We start from the raw sequence: 24944 nt of genomic DNA, 5'->3' as shown, positions 1-24944 counted from the left end.
CAATACAAGGGCTAGAAAAGAAAAATATTTCTATTTTTAAAATAGCCAGTTTTGTTTAGTCTTTCTAATTTTAAAAACAGAAAAATACTAGTTGGACTCTTATTCAGTAATTCCACTTCTAGAAATTTATCCTAACAAAAATCATCAATAATGTTCAATAAGACATAGCTACAGAAATGTTTATTTTAACCCTACTTATAAAAAAAAACCCAAAGAGCCATCTTAAATTCCCAAAACAAGGAGTATAAAGAGAAAAATCAGAAAAGACGATTACTTTTTTACTCTGAAAATAGAGAAACTGAGAATAAGAGGGGTTAAGAAATTTAACTAAAGACAGAGCTATTAAATGGCAGAACCAGGATTTAAACTCCAGGTTGACCTGATTCTAAAATATCTGCAAATATCTGCCAGAATCAACTGAAAAGACTCCCAGAGCAAACAACAAGTGAATGAAAAATCAGGTTTTATTACAGAAAATTTGAAACTACAAAAGTAGACTAACAGTATAATGAACCCTCATGCAACCACTATTCAGCCTCAAAAATGATCAAATCATGGCCAATTTTATCTCACCAGTATCTCCAACCACTTCTCTTGTTTGCTTTTTGGGAAGCAAATCTTAAGTCATGTCTTTTTAGGATTAACTTCATAAAGAAAAAAAATACTGCATTATGTTCTATCAAGTAAAACCTATAATTAAGAAAACAAGTATAATATACTTGCATATAAACCATAATACGGTTATGGCTCTACTTTTAGGAATATTCAAATTAATTAGAAATAAAGAGTATGTTTCATATATAAACGGGGAAAAGGCCAAGACCAGATATGAGAAAAAGAAAAATTAAACTACTGTACCTTGATTTGATTGAAACAGTGTAAGTATTTCCAAGAACTGCCATAGTTGGAATAAGGATAAATGCCAAAGGTTTACATGGATCAGGATTAAGTTTAAAATAATACCTATAATATGAAAAAAAAAAAACCCCACAAATCAACAATGACCTGATCATTTTAAATTATCAGAATCAATAGGATACATACTGTTAAAAACATTCCATAGCAATATGGATATAAGAGAGCTGTAAACAGTTCATGAAATATCTGATAAGTAATTTTTGCTCTATATCATCTTTGTAGCCAAGGTTTTAGAAAGAGAATTATGATCAGAAACTACTAAAGGAAATGAAAATAACCAGTATGAATGCACTTTCTTTTTATAAGCAGTATATGTTTAAAACGGCATAAAGTTTAAAAAAAAAAATTACTTCAAATACATGAGTGCTACTCTATAACAAAAAAGATAAAATGAAGGTTCATAAAGTTATTTGTCCCTTATCTTTTTAAAAATCCAATTCATTTCTTGCATTTACTGACAGTAAAATATCTATAGCCTTTTAGAACCAAAAATTTGTGCTCCTCAAATAATTCTGACAGCAAATCTGTGAACAAACATCTGGATATTGACTAAAATAAGGAACAAAAGGAGGATATTAAAATCTAGTAATCTTTTATTTAATTTGAACTTATTTTGGTTCTGCCAACTTAAAAAAATTCCCAGTATTTAGATAACTTGAAAATTTTATATCATTTTTGAAAACTACATTGAATAGGGGTTCAACTACTACTTGGATGAAGTGGCCTTTTATTTAGCAATTGACCAATGAATAAAAACACAATTCACCCTTTTGGGCTGATTTTTTTGAAAAGTTTATATTCCTGAAGTTTATATACACATAGTAAGGGAGAAAATGTGAATGTATTAAAAATAAATTGCTTGAACCCGGAAGGCGGAAGTTGCAGTAAGCTGAGATCGCGCCATTGCACTCCAGCCTGTAAAACAGAGCGAGACTCCATCTCAAAAAATTATAAATAAATAAATAAATAAATAAATAAATTTCAGGTAATGTATAGTTTCCTGTTCTTGAGGAATTTTCATTAACCATTAGGAATCTAGCAAGTCTCTACTTAGGGCTATTTATTGTTTGAACCACATAAACAATAATTATATAAATAAAACGCACCTAAGATTCTTTAGCCAATAAATTAGAGAAGGCATGCTGAGAAACACAATCCATGTTAATAAGTTAATCACAGTACTGTGCATGCGAAGGCTATCTTCAGCATCGTTAGCAGATAAACGAAGATGGTGTACGGAGGAGTCTTTATGATGATTGGATTTCTTTTCACTTCTTCTAGAGTGTTTGGGATTCTATAAAACAATAAAGTAAAAATATCAAGATACTAACTAAAGTATATTACTTTATTTAGAATCATACTCATTACTTATTAGCTAAGTAAGTACATCTTTCCATTACCAAACTGACATAAAATCCTGAAATTACTTTGCTTAAAAATACTTTAAAAGTTAAAAAACTTTTATTCTTTTGACTTGCTAGTTCTACTGCTGAGAATATATCCAAGTAATTTTTCAAAATAAAATTTGATAATAAACTTGTAAAAAAAATGACATAGGTACTGACAAAGATGAACTTATAAGTCTTTTAAAATATTCATTAGGTTCACTTTACTTAAATTCAGAATACTGTATCTTTTAAGCACTATGAAATCCTAACCTTAAAAAAAATAAACTCTTATATTTCCCCATGTTCTTTCATTTTAAATTTACATAGAGTTTTGATAAAACTTACCACAGGCTGGCTATTCTTAAAAGTTGTCAAGCTGGCTTGCAGATGAACAACCTAAGAAAAATAAATCGCTGTTTAATTTTACTTTTATTTTGAAACAAAACATATAAGCCTTTGGTATTAAAAATGAAAAGCACTGTAATCTGAAATTTTAAAAATGCAAACCAAAAAGTCATTTAAACATTTAAAAACATTCTTATACAAAACAACAACTACACATGCTGGCTATCATGGATTAAAAAACAAACAAAAGCAAGAAACATCAACAAAGAAAAAACGGAAACAGAAACAAAACAATACAAACTTCTGGAGTATGGTGGGGCCAGGATATACTGCTATATCTTTTATAACCTGTAAAAGCCTAAGTTTGAATGATGCTTTGTTATAGCAACTTAATGTGTCTTGTGAGTCAAAGATTTCATTACATTCAATACAGTAAAAGAATACAACACATTTTACATATTTTAAGTCTTTGAAAACCAGAACCCAATTATATACAGTGGTGAAATGTTTATAAGAACTGGAAAAAATCTTTAAATTTAATTTATTAGGGTTACCTAAGTATTTAAGAAACCTTTGCTTAGTGGGTCAGTGGTTTGAAATACCTAATTAAAAAAATACTAAAATTATTATTTATAAATCAAAGTAGCTGTAAATAATTTTTAAAGCAGCATATAAATTTCCTTTGGAAAACTGAAAATAATATATGATATGTATGCATTTAGTTTACACTTTTAAAAATTTCATTTTTAAGGAAAAAAAGCATTATCCACTCTGATGTCAACTGTCTGTTCCTAAGAATAACATGGAGAGAATACACCTGTATCACCTCCTGGAACTTTTTTTTTTTTTGCAAAGCCGTCGACTTTATCAGACGTGTTTTTCACTTCTTCAGTAAAAATATTAGCCTATTTTTATTGTCATCTTCTGATCCTTCAGCAACATTTGTAACATTTTATATTATCTTAGCATGATTAATAGCTTGATCCTACTGACATTACTTTTTGTTTCATCTCTTACCCATGTTCAAAAAGAGGTGTGAATACAAACGGCTCTAGTAAAATGTTAAAAAAAAAAAACAAAACTTAACACTTGTAAAGACCAAGAAGCAAGCAGAAACAGATTCTATCTTCTCCTTTCTCTTTCCTTTTTAACAACAAAAAAACCCCAACTTAGATCAATAATTTCCCTTTTCCAGTTAATTGTATGTAATTTAAATAACTAAGATGTTTTTAAAAATCTTTACATTCAAACCCATTATGTAACAGAAGGTTACTACAGTGGTTATGAGAATTTTTGTTAATAATGCCTATAGGACATCCTATATGTGCCTAATACAAAGCTCAATCATTTTGGCTTTACTGATTTGACATACCTTAAACACATAGTAAACATAAGAAAGAAGAATGGCTAGTGCTCCACAAGTTGTCCAACTAACTATGATCAAGACAATTGTCAAAAAGGGCAAGTCTGGTGATATCATCTTGATATCTTTAGGAAGTTCAGAGGGTCTGGAATTACAAGAACAGAGTTTAAAATACATATTAACAAATATTTATATAGTCACATATGAGAAGAAAACAATATAGTACCCTTCTGTCTCTCTTGCTTATATGCAAATATATAAGGTAAACAATAAGGTATTTTAAAAATAAAGGCAAGTGGCCCCAAATATTTGATTTTAAGTTCTGTAATGTATTGTGATAACTCCTCTACCATTTTGATATACTATAGCTGATACTTGTACTACAGGTAAAAAAATGTCACCAAAGATAATCATTAATTATACACCCCGTGCCATACATCTCCAGTCTTGACAGGAGGAGAAACTATGTTCTATTTCTTAAAGCCTAGAGACCGCTCAGACCCTTGGTGGTGTTACTATCAGAATCTCTATCTGAAGCTTCTCAGAAGGGTGGAGGAAGAAGCATCACACCCACTATAATCTCCTCTGTGACAGGAAATCACATGACATGTCTGGTAAGGAGGAGTGGCAATGGGCACTAGATTGATGATTTACCAGGAAAGCCTACCAGTAACTTCAGATTCAAACTGTGCCATTGGGCCCATAATAAAACTCTAGGCAATGTTTCTGGAGCTTTTATACATCTCATCTAATCTGATCCTAATATCTGGATTACAGACTCTTGCCCCCTGGTTTCACTATAGAAGTCAGCATATAAAAGCAATATCATGGGAGAAACAATCCCTCCTGGGAAAGATTCACAACCATGAAATTTAAAACTATCTGTGTAATTTGTCAAACTTTTTTACTAACTCTTGAGCACTAAGGTCAAAATCAAATGTAACATTTAACTTGTAATAAATGATTAGCTTTCACAGACACTAACTTTGAACACTAACCCATACTTTTGCTAGTTATATATTTTTCCTTAGAAAATAGTTTAGTAAAAATAATTAATTTCAGGTTCCTTATCAGAACATATATTTCTTCTTAAAGCAATAAGAAAGCTGTTAATCATTCATTCTTTACCTTTTCAAAGCTAGCCACAATGAAGAAAGAAGTCTCACAGATGCAGAAGAGAGTAGGCCACTCCAGTAGGCAGTACACGTTCCAAACAGAAAGAGAATCAAGGATATCAGGGGGAAACACATACTCTGACTAGTTAAAATGATGGCATCTAATTCTGGTAACAATAATACATCCCACAATTCTTTAAACCATTTATACCTGTGGAGAAAAGAAAATATAAAAGCAAAAAACCCAACAACTGAAATTTAAGGACTTAACATTTGAGGTGTCTGACCATTCAAGAGAGTCTCTAAAGTTCCCTGATACTTAATTTATAATTATACTGAAAAACAAATATTTAATTCTTTGTATGGAACAAGTCATTTATTTTCCAAGTGAGCCTACTGATCTTCGAAGATCTGCATTTCAGTGTAGCTTTACTACTCTCTGTTGATCCTAATAAAAAGTAATATGTTCTTTTTTTTTTTTTTTTTTTTTTTTTTAGAAAGCCAAGTTAGGTGTAATGATGGAAAAAAAGATCTACATATTGATGCTTAACCAAAAATCTGAAAATGTGACTAAATTAAGAATGGAATGTTAACTAGGGTAGAGAGATCTAAAATACACTTTTCAAAAGTGATCAGAGAGGCACTGTTTCATCAATACCCTGTAATGATTTGCATTTGAATCTAGGATACTCACAGATCATGGACCATATACACCTATTTACAAACATTAAAGGCAGTCTAAGTTTAGACTGATATATATAAAGTGAGTAATTACTTTTGAAATGATTATACTATTAAGTAAACATTGATATACTTATTAGACCTCTGCCTAAGAGAAAAAAAATCCCATTTAACGAAACAAGTCAACTGCCATATCTGTATGAAAATTTATATTGCATTATGGAACCAAATACAATGTTACATGTAAAACACAATTAAAATCATTATCACAGATAATAAAACTTACCCCAACAGAAACTTAATGATAATTACAAAAGGATCAACTTTGTATGGTTTGGCTTCTTTATCCAACATGGTAGCATATTCTAAGCAACAACCTGGTGATTTAAAAAAAGTTACATGCAATTCATAGTAATTAAGTATGAGATATACTATATCCCACGTTCTCTATAAGAGCAACATATTTTGTGTCAGAGAAAGCAAGGGTCTTCATTACTATCACAGAGACTCTTCTTGAAAGATTAAAAATAGCTGCAATTCAATAGCTCTTACATTAGAGTACACATTCAATCATTTGTAAAAACAAATTCAGGAAGTCAAAGCTGGGATTTCATCAGCTGTATTTTCACAAAAGCTCCACGAGTGATTTAAAAAATTAGCTTTATTGGACAAAATTCTGATATAATTCTTCTATTTAAAGTATATACAATTCAGTGGTTTTTAGTATATTCAGAGTTGTACATCCATCACCACAGTCTTAGAACACTTTCATTATCTACAAAAGAAAGTTTTCTTTAAACTATCACTCCCCAAATTCCCATTCCTTGGCAACCACTAATATATTTTCCTTCTCTAAAGATAGGCCTATTCTGAACACTTCATATATATGGAATCATAATATGTGGTATTTTGTGATGGGCTCCTTTCACTTAGCATTTTTCAAGATTCATCCATGTTGTAACATATACCAGTATTTCATTTAATTTCTTTTTATTCAAATTCCTTTTATTCCATTGTATGATTATATTACATTTTATTTTTCCATTCATCAATTGACAGACATTTGGGTTGTTTCTGCTTTTTGGCTGTTATGAATAATACTCCTACGAACATTTGTATATCAGTTTTTGTATGGATATATGCTTTCATTTTGCTTGGTTATATTCCTGGGAATGCAGATGCGAGTTATGTAATAACTCTATATTTAGCCATTTAAGGAACTGTCAGACTGTTTTTTTCACAGTAGCGACACTATTTTACACTCCTACCAGCAGTGTATGAGGGTTCTAGGTTTTCCACATCCTCATTAAAACTTATTATTTGTCTTTTTTTAATTACCGTCATTCTAGTGGGTATAATCCACAGGTGATTTTTGATAAGCGTCCTTGGTTCAGAACTACATCTTTAATTGGCTGGATACATAATCCAACACTTAAAGCCTCTAGATTAACCAGCATCAAACATCCCCCAGATGTACATTCTATATGTTTGAGAATCAATTATCAAGTCAGTTAAAACCAAGAAAAACGAGACTTTTTTCAGACTTTCAAAACAAGATAGACATTTATACTCAAGTCTGGTTGATGTCATAGAGTCAGAATAATCTCTTTTTTTTTTTTGAGAAAGAGTCTCACTCCGTTACTAGGCTGGAGTGCAGTGGCATGATCTCGACTCACCGCAACCTCTGCCTCCCGGGTTCACGCCATTCTCCTGCCTCAGCCCCCCGAGTAGCTGGGACTACAGGCGCGTACCACCACACCCGGCTAATTTTTTGTATTTTTTTTTTTTTAGTAGAGAAGGGGTTTCACCGTGTTAGCCAGGATGGTCTTGATCTCCCGACCTCGTGATCCGCCCTCCTCAGCCTCCCAAAGTGCTGGGATTACAGGCGTGAGCCATCGCACCTGGCCAGAATAATCTCTTAATTAAAAGGCTGGGTCTGGCGCAGATCAACTGCTTGAATATTGCTTACCTCTTCCTGGAATATAGGTTAAATCAGGTTAAAATTAACACTAAAGGCAGACTTGAAGTTGTATAAAAGTAACTGAAGGGCACTAAGTAGCTGTAGAAAGATTTGAGTGGAGGGGATTTATGGACTGCTGCTTTAATATATTCAGGCCACACTCTTTTTTCCCTGCTCCTGCCTCCCTTAATCACTGTCCAAGCCCAGTGAAACAAAGTTTTAGCCTCCTGGGAAACTGTAATAACTGCTATACTCCAGGGAAGGTTTTGTCCATTGTTCTACAGTTACTACATCTGCTTCTCCAGATCCATTCTCCACCCCTCACTTTTTCCTGAATTCTGGGAGGCTGACTTTTATGGACTGGCTTCTAGTTAAGTTCAGGAGTTAGAGGTATCAGCAGATAGGAGGGTAGGAGAAAATAAGGTTAGTGTATGTATTTCCTCATCTTTTTCCTGCTGAGCCACAGGTTGGCAGTGGCTGTAGTGTTCCTGCAAACCAGGCTACAGCTCCAGGAATGGTGTCCACTCCTACAGCCCTCTAGGTTTGTTCCTTCTCTTGTCCTGGTACCTTGGAGTACTAGATGGCTCTGTTACTAGTTTAGCACCTTTTCATTTCTTGTTGGTTTCTCTTAATCCTGCACATACCTTTGAAATAGTCCATTAAAATCTCAATTATTCCATTCAGTATGCCTAATTGACACAGTTGATACAGCTCAAATATAATAAATGCCTACTGTGTGCTCAGTACTATCTTAGACACCAGGAATAGAATGGAGAACAAGATCAGGCTCTACATTTTAAGAAGTCTTCAGACTACAGGAAGGAAACTTCAAGTGCCAGGGTATAAAATGGAGAAAACAAGTGAGGAATTTTCTTGGGGATGTCTTAAAACTTAAGAGGATCCCAAACTCTTTCAAATTTGGGAAAGATGAATGATACATTTAAGAAATCATCTGTCTTGTTTAGCCACATGTAGGATGAAAAGGCAGCAATGAAGCATTGGCTCTTGGAAGGAAGGAGGGAAGGAGGAAAGAACAAAGACGGACAGAAGGAAGGAAGGAAAAATGGAAGGAAGGGAGGAAGAGAGGGAAAGAGGAAGAGGAAAAAAGAGACGGGAGGGGAAGGAAGGGAGAAAGAAAACGAAATAAACTAGGATGACAAGGAAGGAAATTAGGGAGTGAGTGTCTCTTACTAGAAGTATACATATTATGAACTATTCCTGCAGCAGCAACAGCAAAAAAAGAACAGGGATGGGGATCAGTGGGAAATAACCTGAATCTAATCACACCTATGGCTCTAATTATCAATTTATAGAAAACAGAAAAACATGTTCAACTGTACCATGGGGATGGAATCAGCAAACTCTAAACTGTAGAAAATACAAAAGTATAAAAAAAAGTTTTATTTGATAAATTATAAGGGGAGAAAGAGAGATGGAGAATAGACCCTACAGATAAAGAAACAATTCAGTTCTGACAATGAAAGTTGTTGTCAGAATCAAAATGGAGTCACTGTGTTTTTTTTCTTTTTTCTTTTCTTTTTTTTTTTTTTTTTTTTTAAATCCTGACAAATAGAGTCAGGGAAGGCTGTGAAGGGAGGGTTCTCATGCTTGTATACCTAATAGCAAAACTATCACAGAAGACTCTGCGATAACCACAACTCTTCAAAGGCCACTGCAACCTTACACACACAAAAAAATACTTCTCTGAGGACATCTGCCCAGCAACTACTTGTCCAACCTCAGGCTGGCACCACCCTTGTTATGGATCCTTGTAGCCAAGGATAATTATTTCAAAACAATTATGTAATCCTCCTCATTTTTTCTTGACACTCATTGTCTTCCTTTACCTTCCTGAATATGCAAACAATTTACTATGACCTGTGGATTCCTGTTGCAATACCCTATTCCCAAATAAACATTATTTTATTTTAGAGAGCCCCCTCTCTGTTATTTAGGTTGACATGAAGCGTGTCCAGAGGTAGGACCTAGAATAGGATTACTTTTGGACACAGTTTGTGATGCTCAGAACTGGTGTGCAGTACTCACTTGAGCCCCTGGAGCTCTCTGCTTCCACGGCACACCTTTTGTCAGGTCAGGACTCTCTCTCCCTCTAAAATCAAGGTAGAACCTCTTGACTTTATTCTGGATGTGGTAAATGAAGGACCTTACATCTCTCCTGGGATGACAGAAGACCTTTTGTCTCTTCTGGTAAGTCTTTTCTGGTGTAAAGACAAATGTCTTTGTGGTTTGAGGACCCTAGTTTCTATGGAATTTACATTCTGTTTGTTACACATGTCTTTTCTAGGGAATTTACTTTAGGTTTTCTGTGTGCCTAATTTAACATTTTACTTGATCTGCATCCTGCAGGCTACTTTACCCCAAATTTTGGTCCACAGCCTTAATTACATATAGGGGCCCAATTTTGTCAGAAATATAATTTGAATCTAATTATCTTTCATAAACCAGTGAGTTTGTATTACTACTTTATAATTAAAATTCCAAAATGAAATCTATTAAGGCTTTTGAGTATGTCTGTATATGTTCAGGTACATTTATACATACGTACATGTATTGGCATAGTTGGCCAAAATCCCCTAAGAAATTCTATTCGGATTGGCTTCAATAAATGAATACTCATATAAATTATATACTAATTAACCCAAGTGCCTTTTAGTTCAGTGACTTAAGTAAATCTTTAATAAATAAGCTGGTTCTCATCTATTAAATACTAATAAGTGACAGTTCAAATTACTTGTTAAATTTAAGGTTACTAAGAGTTAAATTTCTAGTTAAAAATATAAATTAATTTACAATAACAATTCTAATTAATGTATATAAAATATATTAAAAATAATGTATTATTGATGAGAAAACTTATAAGAAAGGCATAAAAATGTGTTCTTTATTGAGGAAAAATAATTTTGTCTAATTTGGATGTTATTTAAAGGTTGTTTCAAAATATAGATTTAGAAAAAAATAGAAACAAGATAGAAAGAAGCCAGTAAGTAAGAGAGAGATGTGAATAAAGTTACGGGTTAAGAATGTGTTTTTGGTAAGGAAGGTTAAAAAGAAAACAGAATAGTTTTGTATAAGAACAACTTATGTGATACATTTTTGTCCTAAAGTAAAATGACTGGTTATTTAAGAAATAGGAAATATTTGGACAAGACATAAAGGCTAAGCATGTTATCAAAGGTCTAAGTAAGTCATGAAAAAAGTTGATGAAGAGTGACTTTATGAAAGAAAATTCTGCATGTGATCAAATTGGCTATAAAAGAGATTTGTGTCTTTCTAAAGATTAAGCTTTGATATTAAAGATACACTAACGCAAAACTAAAAATTTGGTCCCCTGTGTAAAAGCAGCAAGGCTTTCTTGAAATATTCATTTACTCTTAGAAAATTAGAAAAGGTTTTGATTTTTAAATCTGAAATCTGTTTTCATTAACAGCCATGCTTTACACTGTCCAGAGTTTCTATTTCTGCCACATTTCCTCCTGAGATCTGCTCTTCCTCTCTCCCTTTAAGAAGGCCTCAGGTGATAACCTCTCTTTCAACCTTTTTTGTCACCTCCTGTGTAACTTTTTTCTTCAGTTCTAACTCTACTATTATGGCCTGAAGTCAAAATATTCATCTAGAAAAACAATGTTTTCCTCTTGGATAACTTGATTCTATATTATTGGCTTTTCTTGATACGTCTCAATTGTTCCATGTAATCAGGAAACTATGTCACATGCTTTTACTTTTTCTACAAGCCACTTATTCCTCTGTTCCTAATACTAGCTTTCTTGTTTATATTCCTCTATAATATGGGCTTACACTTACAACCTTAGACACATTTTTCCTGTATCTGATTAAATTCAAGTACCCGTTCATCAGGTTCGTTTAAGTTCTGGGTTATCTAAATGAGTTTCCCATAAGAAGATGAAGTCACACTGCAACAGACTTTTCTTTATCTTTTGGTAATAAAAAACCTAATACAGATAACACAGGAAATTACACAGTACTGATGTTTTATAGGATAATTTCCTGTGTTAATCTTTATTAGTTTTTTTTTTATCACTTAGGATAACTGAGCTTTAAGAAGGTTAATATTTTTATATCCATACAATTTTCTGTATTGCTTTTTACGTCTTTTATTACTTTAAATGAACTATTATTTCACAATGACCTGTGATCCTCTTTTGATCAAATGTTTTGAACCTTTTGACTTCTTCGGCAAGCTTCCCAAAGATGAAAATTTCTTTTTTTTATTGGTGGAGGAGTGCAATGGTGCAATCACGGTTCACTGTAGCCTCAACCTTCCAAGCTTAAGTGATCCTCCCTTCTCAGACTCCCAAGTGGCTGGGACCACAGGTGTATGCCACCACACCTGGCTAATTATTTTTTATTTTTTATACAGAGAGGGTTTCACCATGTTGCTCAGGATAGTCTCGAATTCCTGTGCTCAAGTGATCCACCCTCCTAGGCCTCCTAAAGTGCTCAGAGAATAGGCATGAGCCACACACACCTGGCCAAAAATTCTAAACTAAGTCTTTTTTACCTTAGCTTTCAGATTTTCTAGTTGGGCCCCTGAAAAGCCTCCAAGAATATATCTCTCATCTTGCAGCAATATTAAATGATTAGGCTTATTTGGTAAATTCTATGGAAAACATTGTCAAATGATAAGTGATACTAGATCTTCTTTTCAGTTATATTCATGTTATTGATATGCTACAAAATTATATAAATTCATAGAAATCAAATATGTTATCAGTCATAATTTTGGTTATGTTAAATCTTCTTCAAAGTTATATTTGTATGGATATACTATTGATGTCAACATTTCTAAAAATTATGTAAAATTGATAAAAGTCTGATGGTCCTGATATAATGCTGTCAGTCATGATTCTAGTTGATATCTTAAAATGCTGCATGTTAACAGAAATAACTAAAATTTCCTTATCACTTTGGGGCTTTCATCAGATTTGAACCATGACTATGATAAGTTTCTGTCATCCACAGTTATTGTTTTCAATTCTTCTCCAAAAGCATTTGCAATCAGCTGTATTGCAATCAAGTATTTCATGAAAAAACTTTAACAAGAACTCTTGAGCTTTATTGCCATGGGCGGAGCAAGATGGCCGAATAGGCCGAATAGGAGCAGCTCCAGTCTCCAACTCCCAGCGCGAGCGACACAGAAGACCGGTGATTTCTGCATTTTCAACTGAGGTACTGGGTTCATCTCACTAGGGAGTGCCGGACAATCGGTGCTGGTCAGCTGCTGCAGCCCGATCAGCGAGAGCTGAAGCAGGGCGAGGCATCGCCTCACCTGGGAAGCGCAAGGGGGAAGGGAATCCCTTTTCCTAGCCAGGGGAACTGAGACACACAACAAGAACTCTTTCTCTGTCTCTTTTCTTTTCTTTCCTTTAAAGACAGGGTCTCACTCTGTTGCCCAGGCTGGAGTGCAGTGTTGCAACTGTAGTTCATTGCAACCTTGAACACCTGGGCTCAAGTGATCCTCCCACCTCAACCTGCTGAATAGCTAAGACTGCAGGCGTGTGCCACCATACCCAGCTAATGTATTTTTTTAAAACTTTTATTTTCTTTTTTTTGTTTTGTAGAAACCTGGTCTCCCTATCTTGCCCAGGCTGGTCTCAAACTCCAGACTTCAAAAGTGATCTTCATATCGGCCGGGCACGGTGGATCATGCCTGTAATCCTAGCACTTTGTGAGGTGGAGGCAGGCAGATTGCCTGAGTTCAGGAGTTCGAGACCAGCACGGTGAAACCCCCGTCTCTACTAAAACACACACAAAAAATTAGCTGGGTGTGGTGGTGGGCACCTGTAGTCCCAGATACTTGGGAGGCTGAGGCAGGAGAATCACTTGAACCTGGGAGGCGGAAGTTGCAGTGAGCCTAGATCAAGCCACTGCACTCCAGCCTGGTGACAGCGAGACTCCGTCACCAAATAATAAAAAAAAAGGGGATCCTCATATCTCAGCCTCCGAAAGCATTGGTATACAGGTATGAGCCACCACACCTGTCCAATAAGCACTCTTAAACACAGATTTCTGATAACTTTAAGATTAATTAACTAAATAAAAATTTCCAAAACCCTGATGAAAAAACTGATGGGCTCAGGAAACTGCTAATCAAAATCAAGCAGAACAAAAATTAATTACATGAGATTGACCAACTGATAGTGTTTTTATGACTTCTACTTGAAATGTTGGCTCTTCACTTAAATGTTTCATTTTCCAGATTTAAGGAAAATTTATCTCTTAAGCAGGCAATTTGGTAAAGTATACTTTTGTGAACAAAGATGGAATCATATGCTTTTTCTCTACTTGGTTCCTACAAAATTTGGAAACTATCTGAGTATTCTTATGGCCGTATGATTTTTTTTTTCCGTAAGTCCAATAAAAATCTGGCCTCTTTATAACAGGACACGACTGGAAATATTGTATTGAATGTTAGTTATATTACGAAGGCTTTATCAAAAATGTTATATTTGAGAAGATGCACAGAATATCTGACTTTAAAGGTTCCAAGCCTGATAGTGAGTAAATAAAAACTGTCAATTGCTGGCAGGCCTAGGAACCTTAAGACCTTAAAAACCTCAAGAGGTTTTTATTGTTTTGGGGTTTTTGTGTGTGTGTTTTGTTTTGTTTTGAGACCGAGTCTCCCTCTGTTGCCCAGGCTGGAGTGCAGTGGCGTGATCTCAGCTCACTGAAACTTCTGCCTCCTGGGGTCAAGCGATTCTCGTGCCTCAGCATCCTGAGTGGCTGGGATTATAGGCATACAACACCATGCCTGGCTAATGTTTTTGTATTTTTAGTAGAGATGGGGTTTTTGCCATGCTGGCCAAGCTGGTCTCAAACTCCTGAGCTCAGGTGATCAACCTGCTTCAGCCTCCCTAAAGTGCTGGGATTACAGCCATAAGCCACTGTGCCCAGCCCTCAAGAAGTTTTTTAATCTGAGATTGCTATGTGATCAATACAGAGATAATAAAAATTATGTTTCTAAATAAAAGCTGTAACACACCTGTTATTAGAATGTAGCTCTGTTGATTGTTTTCAAGTTCTTGATAGACTATACTACTTGACAGACTAGACTAGATCCTGCATTCTTCTAGATTCTTCCAATCCAACTTTCTTCCATGGAATTACTGAAAATGAGAATAGCTTTGTTCTGAAAGCCCTATAAGCTGAAACTAGATGCATTTTAAGAAATAAGCCTCATGTTTGATGTATGGGCCACACAAAAAGTTCACCAAGCCACCTGATGTCATAATCACAGTCATCTAAACTACAAACCAGGATGAGAAGTTGACACTTTCACTCTTCAGATAGCTTTTCCCAAGATGTCAGAACAAGACTTCGTATCATGACACCCTTACCCTTCTTAATGACCTTTTTTACTTGAAGAATAATGGTCATTTGATGTATTCAACTGGTTGTGTTTAAGCCTAGGTTCATGGTTCAAAACTACTATGCAAACTGATCATTTTACTTTGTATTTTCCCTTTTTAAACTTTCTATCTGTTTTTCTTTGTGTCTTCTCTGATTTATTTGAGCTGTGTTTTGTAATTCTCATTGTGGAGATCTTTTGCCTCCCTGGTTAGCTATATTCCTAGGTATTTTATTCTTTTTGTGGCAGCTGTGAATGGAATTGCCTTTCTGAAGTCCTTGCCAGAGCAATCAGGCAAGAGACAGAAATAAAGGGCATGGAAATAGGAAGAGAGGAAGTCAAACTATCTCTGTTTGCAGATGACATGATTCTCTACCTAGAAAACCCCATAGTCTCGGCTCAAAAGCTCCTTCAGTTGATAAACGACTCCAGCAAAGTTTCAGGATATAAAATCAATGTACAAAAATCACTAGCATTCCTCTGTTAACTTGTTTAAATTTTGTAGAACTACAACTCCTAACAGCTTAATGCTGGCCCAGCACTTTGGAACAAAGTAAACTGAACTTAATAATGGACTCCAGGTAGACTTAGCCTCAGAGCCACTCCCTTCAAACCTCCCTTCAAACCTCCCTCAGTGCTCAAATGTGGCTAAAAGGTTTATGACACTGACTCCTAGTCACCAATCATTACAATGTGGGATTAGACCAGCAACCTGGGACAGGTCTATTCCAGCACCAAGGGATATCAAAATCTAACTATGGGGTAATTGATCAGTGATGCTTTTGGAGAAAGATCTTAATCAAAAGGGGAAAATGTAAAACTGGCCAGAATCAACATGGAGTCATTTGTGTTAGAAAAAAAAAAAAGAAAAAAACAAAACCAAAACAAACCCTGACAAACAGAGCTGAGGAAGGCTAAGAAGAGAGAGTTCTCATACTTGTATGCTTGATAATAAAACTAACACAAAAGACTGCAACCTGGAACAAAGGCCATCTCAACCTTATACAAAAAAACTTTCTCTGAGGACATCTGCCCAGCAACTGCCTGCTCAACCTCAAACTGGCATCGCCCTTGTTATTCATCCCAGCAGCCAAGAATAATCATTTCAAAACAATTTTAATCCTTTTTATTTTTCCTTCAACATCCTGTCTTCCCTTTACCTCCCTGAATACGCACAAGTTTACTGTAGCACACCAATGCCCTATTACAAATAAACATAATTTTCCTTTAGAGAGCCTCTCTCTGTTTGTTATTTAAGTTGACAAAACTTAATGAAACTAATGACCAACTGGACTGTGTGAATATTCTTTGAAAATGCTTTAAAAATTTTTAAATAAATATTTGACTCCTGGCCAGGCATGGTGGCTCACGCCTATAATCCCAGTACTTTGGGAGGCCGAGGTGGGCAGATCATGAGGTCAGGAGATCGAGACCATCCCGGCTAACAAGGTGAAACCCTGTCTCTACTGAAAATACAAAAAGTTAGCCAGGTGTGGTGGTGGGCACCTGTAGTCCCATCTTCTTGGGAGGCTGAGGCAGGAGAATAGCGTGAACCCTGGAGACGGAGCTTGCAGTGAGCCGAGATACTGCCATTGCATGCCAGCCTGGGTGACAGAGCGAGACTCCATCTCAAAAAAAAAAAAAAATTGACTCCTAAACATTGAATGGGTTAATGAGGAAATTTTTTAAAAATTAAAATATTCCTTGAGACAAATAAAAATGGAAACATAATATACCAAAAGCTATGGAATACAGCAAAGAAAGTTCTAAGAGGAGAGTTCATAGCAATACATGCCTAAATCAAAAAAGTAGAAAGACTTCAAATAAAAAACCCAATGATGCATCTCAAGAAACTAGAAAAGGAAGAACAAATGAAAACCAAAATTAGTAGAAGGAATAAAATAATAAAGATCAGAGCAGAAATAAAAGATATTGAGACTGAAAAAAATACATCAGCTATGAACAAGCTTCAGGGAAAAACAAAAAGATCAACAAAATGAAAAGTTGCTTTTTTGAAAAGTTAACCAAAATCTACAAACTTTTAGCTAGACCAAGAAAAAAGAGAGAAGACTCAAATAAAATCAGAGACAAGGAAAGAGTTATTACAACTGATACCACAGAAATAGAAAGGATCATTAGAGAATATTATAAACGAATTTAACCCCACAACTTGAAAATCTAGAAGAGATGGATAAATTCTTGGATACAACCAACCTACCAAGGTTGAATCAAGAAAAAAAAATAGAAAACCTGAACAGACCAATTACAAATAATGAGGCTGGGCATGGTGGCTCACACCTATAATCTCAGCACTTTGGGAGGCTGAGGCAGGCAGATCACCTGATGTCAGGCTTTCAAGACCAGGCTGGTCAACATGGTGAAACCCTGTCTCTACTAAAAATACAAAAATTAGCCAGGTGTGGTGGCACACACCTGTAATCCCAGCTACCTGGGAGACTGAAGCACAAGAGTCACTTGAAGCTGGGAGAAGGAGGTTGCAGTGAGCCGAGATTGCACCACTACACTCCAGTCTGGGCAACAGAGTGAGACTCTGTCAAAACAAAACAAAACAAAACAAAACAAAACAAAAAACCAAGTAATGAGATTGAAGCAGTAATAAAAAATCTCCCATCAAAAACAAGCATGGGACCTGAGGGCTACACTGCTGAAATCTATCAAACATTTAAAGAACTAATATCAATACTAGTCAATATTCCAAAAAGACACTGAAGAGAAAAAAGCAACTCCAAACTCATTCTATGAGGCCAGCATAACCCTGACATCAAAACCAGAAAATAATACAATAAAAAAAGAAAAGTACAGGCCAATATCTCTGATGAACATAAAGGCAAAAATCCTCAACAAAATACTAGCAAACCGACTTCAACAACATATTAAAAATATCATTCACCACAATAAAGTGGGATTTATCCTAGGAATGCAAGGATAGTTCAATGTATACAAATCAATCAATGTGATAAATAACACAAATGGAATCAAGAATAAGTATAAAAATAATTTCAATAGATGTCAAGAAAGCATTTGATAAAATTCAAAATCGCTTTATGATAAAAACTATTAAAAAACTGGATATAAAAGGAACATACCTCAAAACAATAAAGGCCAAATATGACAAACCCACAGCTGACATTATACAAAATGGGAAAAAAAATTGAAAGCTTTTCCTCTAAGACCTAAAAAGGACAAGAATGTCTGCTTTCACTACTTATTCAATAGAGTACTAGAAGTTCTAGCCAGAACAACTAGGCAAGAGAAAGAAAAAAAGTGCATCCAAATTGGAAAAGAAATAGTCAAGTTATCCTTGTTCACAGATGACATGATCCTAGATTTTAACAAAACCTGAAAACTCCACCAAAAATACTGTTAGAATTGGTTTTTTTGAACTCAGTAAAAGTTTCAAGATACAAAGTCAACATATAAAAATCAGTAACTTTCTATATACTAATAGAAATCTGAAAAAGAAATTAAGAGGGCTGGGCGCAGTGACTCTTGCCTGTAATCCCAGCACTCTGGGAGGCCGCAGCAGGTGGATCATTTGAAGTCAGGAGTTCAAGACCAGCCTGGCCAACATGGTGAAACCCCATCTCTACTAGAAATATAAAAAAATTAGCTGGGCGTGGTGGCACATGGCTGTAATGCCAGCTACTCAGGAGGCTGAGACAGAAGAATCACTTCAACCTGGGAGGCAGAGTTCACAGTGAGCCAAGATCGTGCCATTGCACTCCTGTCTGGGCAACAGAGCGAGACTCTGTCTCAAAAAAACAAAAACAAAAACAAACAAACAAATCAAGGGCGTGATCCCATTTACAATTAAATTATATCTAGGAATAAAAGTAACTAAAGTAAAAGATCTCTACAGTGAAAAATTATAAAACACCAATGAGAGAAACTGAAGAAGACACACAAAAAAATAGAAAGTAATTCCATCTATGTTCATGGATTGAATGATTCAGCATTGTTAAACTGTCTATACTACCTCAAGCAATGTCTAGATTCAATGAAATCCCTATCAAAATACCAATTGAGAGTCTTCACTGGTATAGAAAAAACAGTCATAAAATCATATGGTACCAAATAGCCAAAAAAATCCTAAGCAAAAACAAAGAAGCTGATGGCAATCACATTACCTGACTTCAAAATATACTACAAAGATATGGCAACCAAAACAGTTTAGTACTGGCATAAAACAGTTACATAAGCCAATGGAACATAATAGAGAACCCAGAAATGAATCCACTCATTTACAGTCAACTAATTTTCACTAAAGGTAACCAAAACATACACTGGAGAAAGGACATGGTGCTGGGAAAACTGGATATTTATATGCAGAAGAAAGAAACTAGATCCCTATCTTTCATCATGTGCAAAAAATTAAATCAAAATAAAGACTTAACTTTAAAACCCAAAACGATGAAACTACCACAAGAATATATTGGAGAAATGCTTTGGGCCATTGGTCTGGGCAAAAATTTTTTGGGTAAGACCTCAAAAGCACATGCAACAAAAGCAAAATGGGATTATATCAAGCTAAAACGCTACTGCACAGCAAACGCAACAAACACCAAAGTGAAGAGATAAGCCAAAGACTGGGAAAAAATTTTGCAAACTATCCATCTGATAAAGGATTAATAACCAGAATATATAAGGAACTCAGACAACTTAACAGCAAAACAAATACTCTAATTTTAAAAGTGGCCAAAAGATCTGAACAGACATTTCTCAACAGAAGAAATATTAATGGATGGTCAGATGTGGTGGCTCATGACTGTAATCTCAGCACTTTGGGAGGCCAAGGCAGGAGGACTGCCTGAGGTCGGGAGTTCAACACCAGCCTGACCAACATGGAGAAACCCCGTCTCTACTAAAAATACAAAATTAGCCAGGCATGGTGGCCCATACCTGTAATCCCAGCTACTCGGGAGGCTGAGGCAGGAGAATCGCTTGAACCCGGGAGGTGGAGGTTGTGGTGAGCTGAGATTGAGCCATTTCACTCCAGCCTGGGCAACAAGAGCAAAACTCCATCTCAAAAAAAAAAAAAAAGACATACCAATGGCCAACAAATATATTTTTTAAAATGTTCAACATCACTAATCACCAGTGAAATGTACATCAAAACCACAATGAGATATTACCTCACCCTAGTTAAAATGGCTTGTTATCAAAAAGACAAAAAATAACAAGTGCTAATGATGATACGGAAAAAGGGGAATGCTAGCACACAATTGGTACAAATGTAAATTAGCATAGCCATTATGAAAAACAGACTAGAGATCCTTCAAAAAACTACAAACAGATCTGCTATATGACCCAGCAATCTTACTGCTGTATATATTGTCCAAAAGAAAGGAAATCAGTATATCAAAGAGATGTCTGCATCCCCATGTTTACTGTAGCACTATTCACAACGGCCAAAATATGGAATCAACCTAAAGTCCATCAACAAATGAATGGAAAAGAAAGTGGTAATATATACACAATGGAATATTATGTAGACATAAAAGGAATGAAATTCTATCATCTGTAGCAACATGGATGTAACTGAAGGACATTATGCTAAGTGATAAGTCAGGCATAGAAAGACGAATATTATACACTGTCATTCGTATCTGGGAATTTAAAAAGTTGATCTCATGGAGCTAGAGAATAGATGGTTACCAGAGGGTAGAAAAGGTAAAGAGGAGTGGAGGGATGAAGAAAGAATGGTTAATGGGTATAAAAATACAGTTAGAAGAAATAAGGTCTACCGTTTGATAGCACTGCAACCTCTGCCTCCCGGGTTCAAGCGATTCTCCTGCCTCAGCCTCCCGAGTAGCTAGGATTATAGGTGCCCACCACCAAGCCTGGATAATTTTTTGTATTTTTAGTAAAGATGGGGTTTCACCATACTGGCCAGGGTGGTCTTGAACTCCTGACCTCAGGTGATCCGCCCGCCTCGGCCTCCCAAAGTGCTGGGATTACCGGCATGAGCCAGCACCTGACCAAGATGACTGTAGTTAATAATTTATTTTATATTTTAAAATAGCTAGAAGATTTGGAATGTTCCCAACACAAAGAAATGGTAAATGCTTGAGTTGATGGATATCCTAATTACCCTGATTTGATCTTAACACATTATATGAGTGTGTCAGAATATCACCTGTACCCCATAAATAGGTACAATTATGTATTAATCAAATAAATTAAAAATAAAATACTTCTTAAAAAGTCATTTGAGGCCGGGTGCGGTGGCTCATGCCTGTAATCCCAGCACTTTGGGAAGCTGAGGAGGGCAGATCACAAGGTCAGGAGTTCGAGACCAGCCTGGCCAACATGGTGAAACCCCATCTCTACTAAAAATACAAAAATTAGCTGGACATGGTGGCCGGTGCCTGTAATCCCAGTTACTTGGGAGGTTGAGCCAGGAGAATCACTTGAACCTGGGAGGTGGAGGTTGCAGTGAACTGAGATCACACCATTGTACTCCAGCCTGGGTAACAAGAGTAACACTACGTCTCAAAACAAACAAACAAACAAACAAAAAACAAAAAAAGGCATTTGATAATATTAGGGCATTCTTGTTAATTTTTTGCTGTGTATTATGGTTAAATGTTTTGCCCCTTTTTAAGTCATAAATACTAGCAAATTATTATATGAAGATAATTATACTGCTTGATTCCTATATGTATTTTAAAAAACGACTTAGTTAATCTGGTTAGACTCAAAGTTATTTTTTCCATTAAAAATGACACTGATACAAAAATGACAAGTTAAGAGGATGTTAATAATTTGCAGGTCTTAAGACCACACATTGAAGGTCTCTGGACTAGCTTCCTCAAACTATTTGGGATTGGTAGTTGATAGTGGAAAAGTAATAAAGATGCAGAGAAGGCTCATCATAAAATCACATGCTATTTTGGAGTTTTCAAGAACAGAATAGTAGCTACTATTATGTGGCATAATTATAAAATAATAAATTAATTAAATAATAAAGTAATAAAAAGGGAGTTTTAAGAACTCTCTTAATTATGTCTACTGATTCAATATAATAGAATTATACATATAAATACATATGTGGAACTAATAGTTGTTCTACTTTAATATTCATAACAAAAGTAACTTAAAAATTAGAAGCATTCTTACCTGTTGAGAAAAGAGAATATAATTGTCCTCTATAAGTAAGAAGCATATTAGATATGACATAAGCAGGAAGAGCTCCACCATGAAATCTAACTACCTAAAAAACAAGTAAGTCAATGGGCAACTCCTGAATATTCATGTTAATGAAATAAGTGTAGTTTCACATAAAATTTAAAAGTTGCTCTTCAATTTATACCTTTCCTGACGTGGCCACAAAGATATTTCCAGTAGTAAGTATCAAAAACTCTAAGTATAATAAATGTTGAAAATACATAACAAACTAAAAATGCATCTGAATTTTTTATCGAAGGCATAATAGAACACATAATTGAGTAGCATATACTACAAAACTGTTTTCCAGGACACACTGATTATTTAACATGTTCCAGGCATGACAGTAAACACCTTATATGCATTATCTCATGTCCTTCGCCTAATATTGTTTGAGGTAGTTCTTATCCCTATTTTATAGATAAAGAAATTCAGGCATGAGAGCCCAACTAACCTGCACAATTTAGAACATAATGGGCAAGTTACTTAGCTTCCCCTCTCTATGTCTTTATCAGTAAATGGGGACAATACTAGTATGTACCTTATAGGTAGTTATGAGCATTAGACATGCATATGTGTGTAAGGCATTCAGAATATTAACTCATATATGACAAGTTATGAGAAAATGTTAATTGCTTTATTAACTTTTTATGTCCTTCACTGTGTTTGAAAATCTTATGGAACTATAAGTTTTAAAATCAGTGCCTGAGTTCATAATCATTATGTTATAGTGCCTCAAGTCATCCTATCAGCTCTCTACAAAATACATACAACAAAAACAAGCATTCCTATACACCAGTAACAGACAAACAGAAAGCCAAATCACAAGTAAACTACCATTCACAATTGCTACAAAGAGAATAAAATACCTAGGAATACAACTTACAAGGGATGTGAAGGACCTCTTCAAGGAGAACTACAAACCACCACTCAAGGAAATAAGAGAGGACATAAATAAATGGAAAAACATTCCATGCTCATGGATAGGAAGAATCAATATTGTGAAAATGGCCATACTGCCCAAAGTAATTTATAGATTAAATGTTATCCGCATCAAGCTACCATTGTCCTTCTTCACAGAATTAGAAAAAACTACTTTGTTTCATATGGAACCAAAAAAGAGCCTGCATAACCAAGACAATCTTAAGTAAAAAGAACAACCCTGGAGGCATCACTCTACCTGACTTCAAACTATACTACAAAGCTACAGTAACCAAAACAGTATGATACTGGTACCAAAACAGATATACAGACCAAAGGAACAGAACAGAGGCCTCAGAAATAACACCACATATCTACAACCATCTGGTCTTTGACAAACCTGACAAAGACAAGCAATGGGATAAGGATTCCCTATTTAATAAATAGTGTTGGGAAAACTGGCTAGCCATATGCAGAAAACTGAAACTGGACCCTTTCCTTAAACCTTATACAAAAATTAACTCCAGATGGATTAAAGACTTAAAGTAAGACCTAAAACCATAAAAACCCTAGAAGAAAACCTAGGCAATACCATTCAGGACATAGGCATGGGCAAAGACTTCATGACTAAAACACCAAAAGTAATGGCAACAAAAGCCAAAATTGGCAAATGGGATCTAATTAAACAAAAGAGTTTCTGCACAGCAAAAGAAACTATCATCAGACTGAACAGGTAACCTACAGAATGGGAGAAAATTTTTGCAATCTCTTCATCTGACAAAGGGCTAATATCCAAAATCTACAAAGAACTTAAAGTTACAAAAAAAAAAACAAACAACCTCATCAAAAAGTGGCGAAGGATATGAACAGACACTTCACAAAAGAAGACATTTATGCGGCCAACAAACATGAAAAAAAGCTCATCATCACTGGTCAACAGAGAAATGCAAATCAAAACAACAATGAGATACTATCTCACCCCAGGTAGAATGGTGATCATTAAAAAGTCAGGAAAGAACAGATGCTGGAGACGATGTGGAGAAATAGGAATGCTTTTACACTGTTGGTGGGAGTGTAAATTAGTTCAACCATTGTGGCAGACAGTGTGGCAATTCCTCAAGGATCTAGAACTAGAAATACCATTTGACTCAGTAATCCCATTACTGGGTATATACCCAAAGGATTATAAATCATTCTACTATAAAGACACATGCACACATATGTTTACTGCGGCACTGTTCACAACAGCAAAGACTTGGAATCAACCCAAATGCCCATCAATGATAGACGGGATAAAGAAAATGTGGCACATATACACCATGGAATACTATGCAGCCATAAAAAAAGGATGAGTTCATGTCCCTTGCAGGGATATGGATGAAGCTGGAAACCATTATTCTCAGCAAACTAACACAAGAACAGAAAACCAAACACTGTATGTTCTCACTAATAAGTGGGAGTTGAACAATGAGAACACATGGACACAGGGAGGGGAACATCACACACCAGGGCCTGTCAGGGAGTGGGCGGCTAGGGGAAGGATAGCATTAGGAGAAGTACCTAATGTAGATGACGGGTTGATGGGGGCAGTAAACCACCACAGCACGTGTATACCTATGTAACAAACCTGCACGTTCCGCACATGTACTCCAGAACTTAAAAGTATAATTTTAAAAAA

General features: G+C 35.3%; 1 protein-coding gene across 2 annotated transcripts in view; it reads right to left on the bottom strand.

Moving 5' to 3' along the window:
* Positions 1-24944, bottom strand: part of PGAP1 (post-GPI attachment to proteins inositol deacylase 1) — an 81769-nt gene that overhangs the window by 6649 nt on the left and 50176 nt on the right. For both annotated transcript variants that reach the window (XM_050752829.1, XM_050752830.1), the window contains 7 exons: positions 22298-22391; positions 6097-6187; positions 5143-5340; positions 4024-4159; positions 2652-2702; positions 2025-2212; positions 859-963 (listed from right to left, as the gene is read on the bottom strand). In XM_050752829.1, the coding sequence (XP_050608786.1) occupies positions 859-963; positions 2025-2212; positions 2652-2702; positions 4024-4159; positions 5143-5340; positions 6097-6187; positions 22298-22391 (863 nt within the window). The remainder of the gene's footprint in view (positions 1-858; positions 964-2024; positions 2213-2651; positions 2703-4023; positions 4160-5142; positions 5341-6096; positions 6188-22297; positions 22392-24944) is intronic.

The sequence above is a fragment of the Macaca thibetana genome, chromosome 12 (genome assembly GCF_024542745.1).
Source record: "Macaca thibetana thibetana isolate TM-01 chromosome 12, ASM2454274v1, whole genome shotgun sequence".
Classification (NCBI taxonomy): Eukaryota; Metazoa; Chordata; class Mammalia; order Primates; family Cercopithecidae; genus Macaca; species Macaca thibetana.
This window is presented reverse-complemented; position numbering and strand designations above follow the sequence as displayed.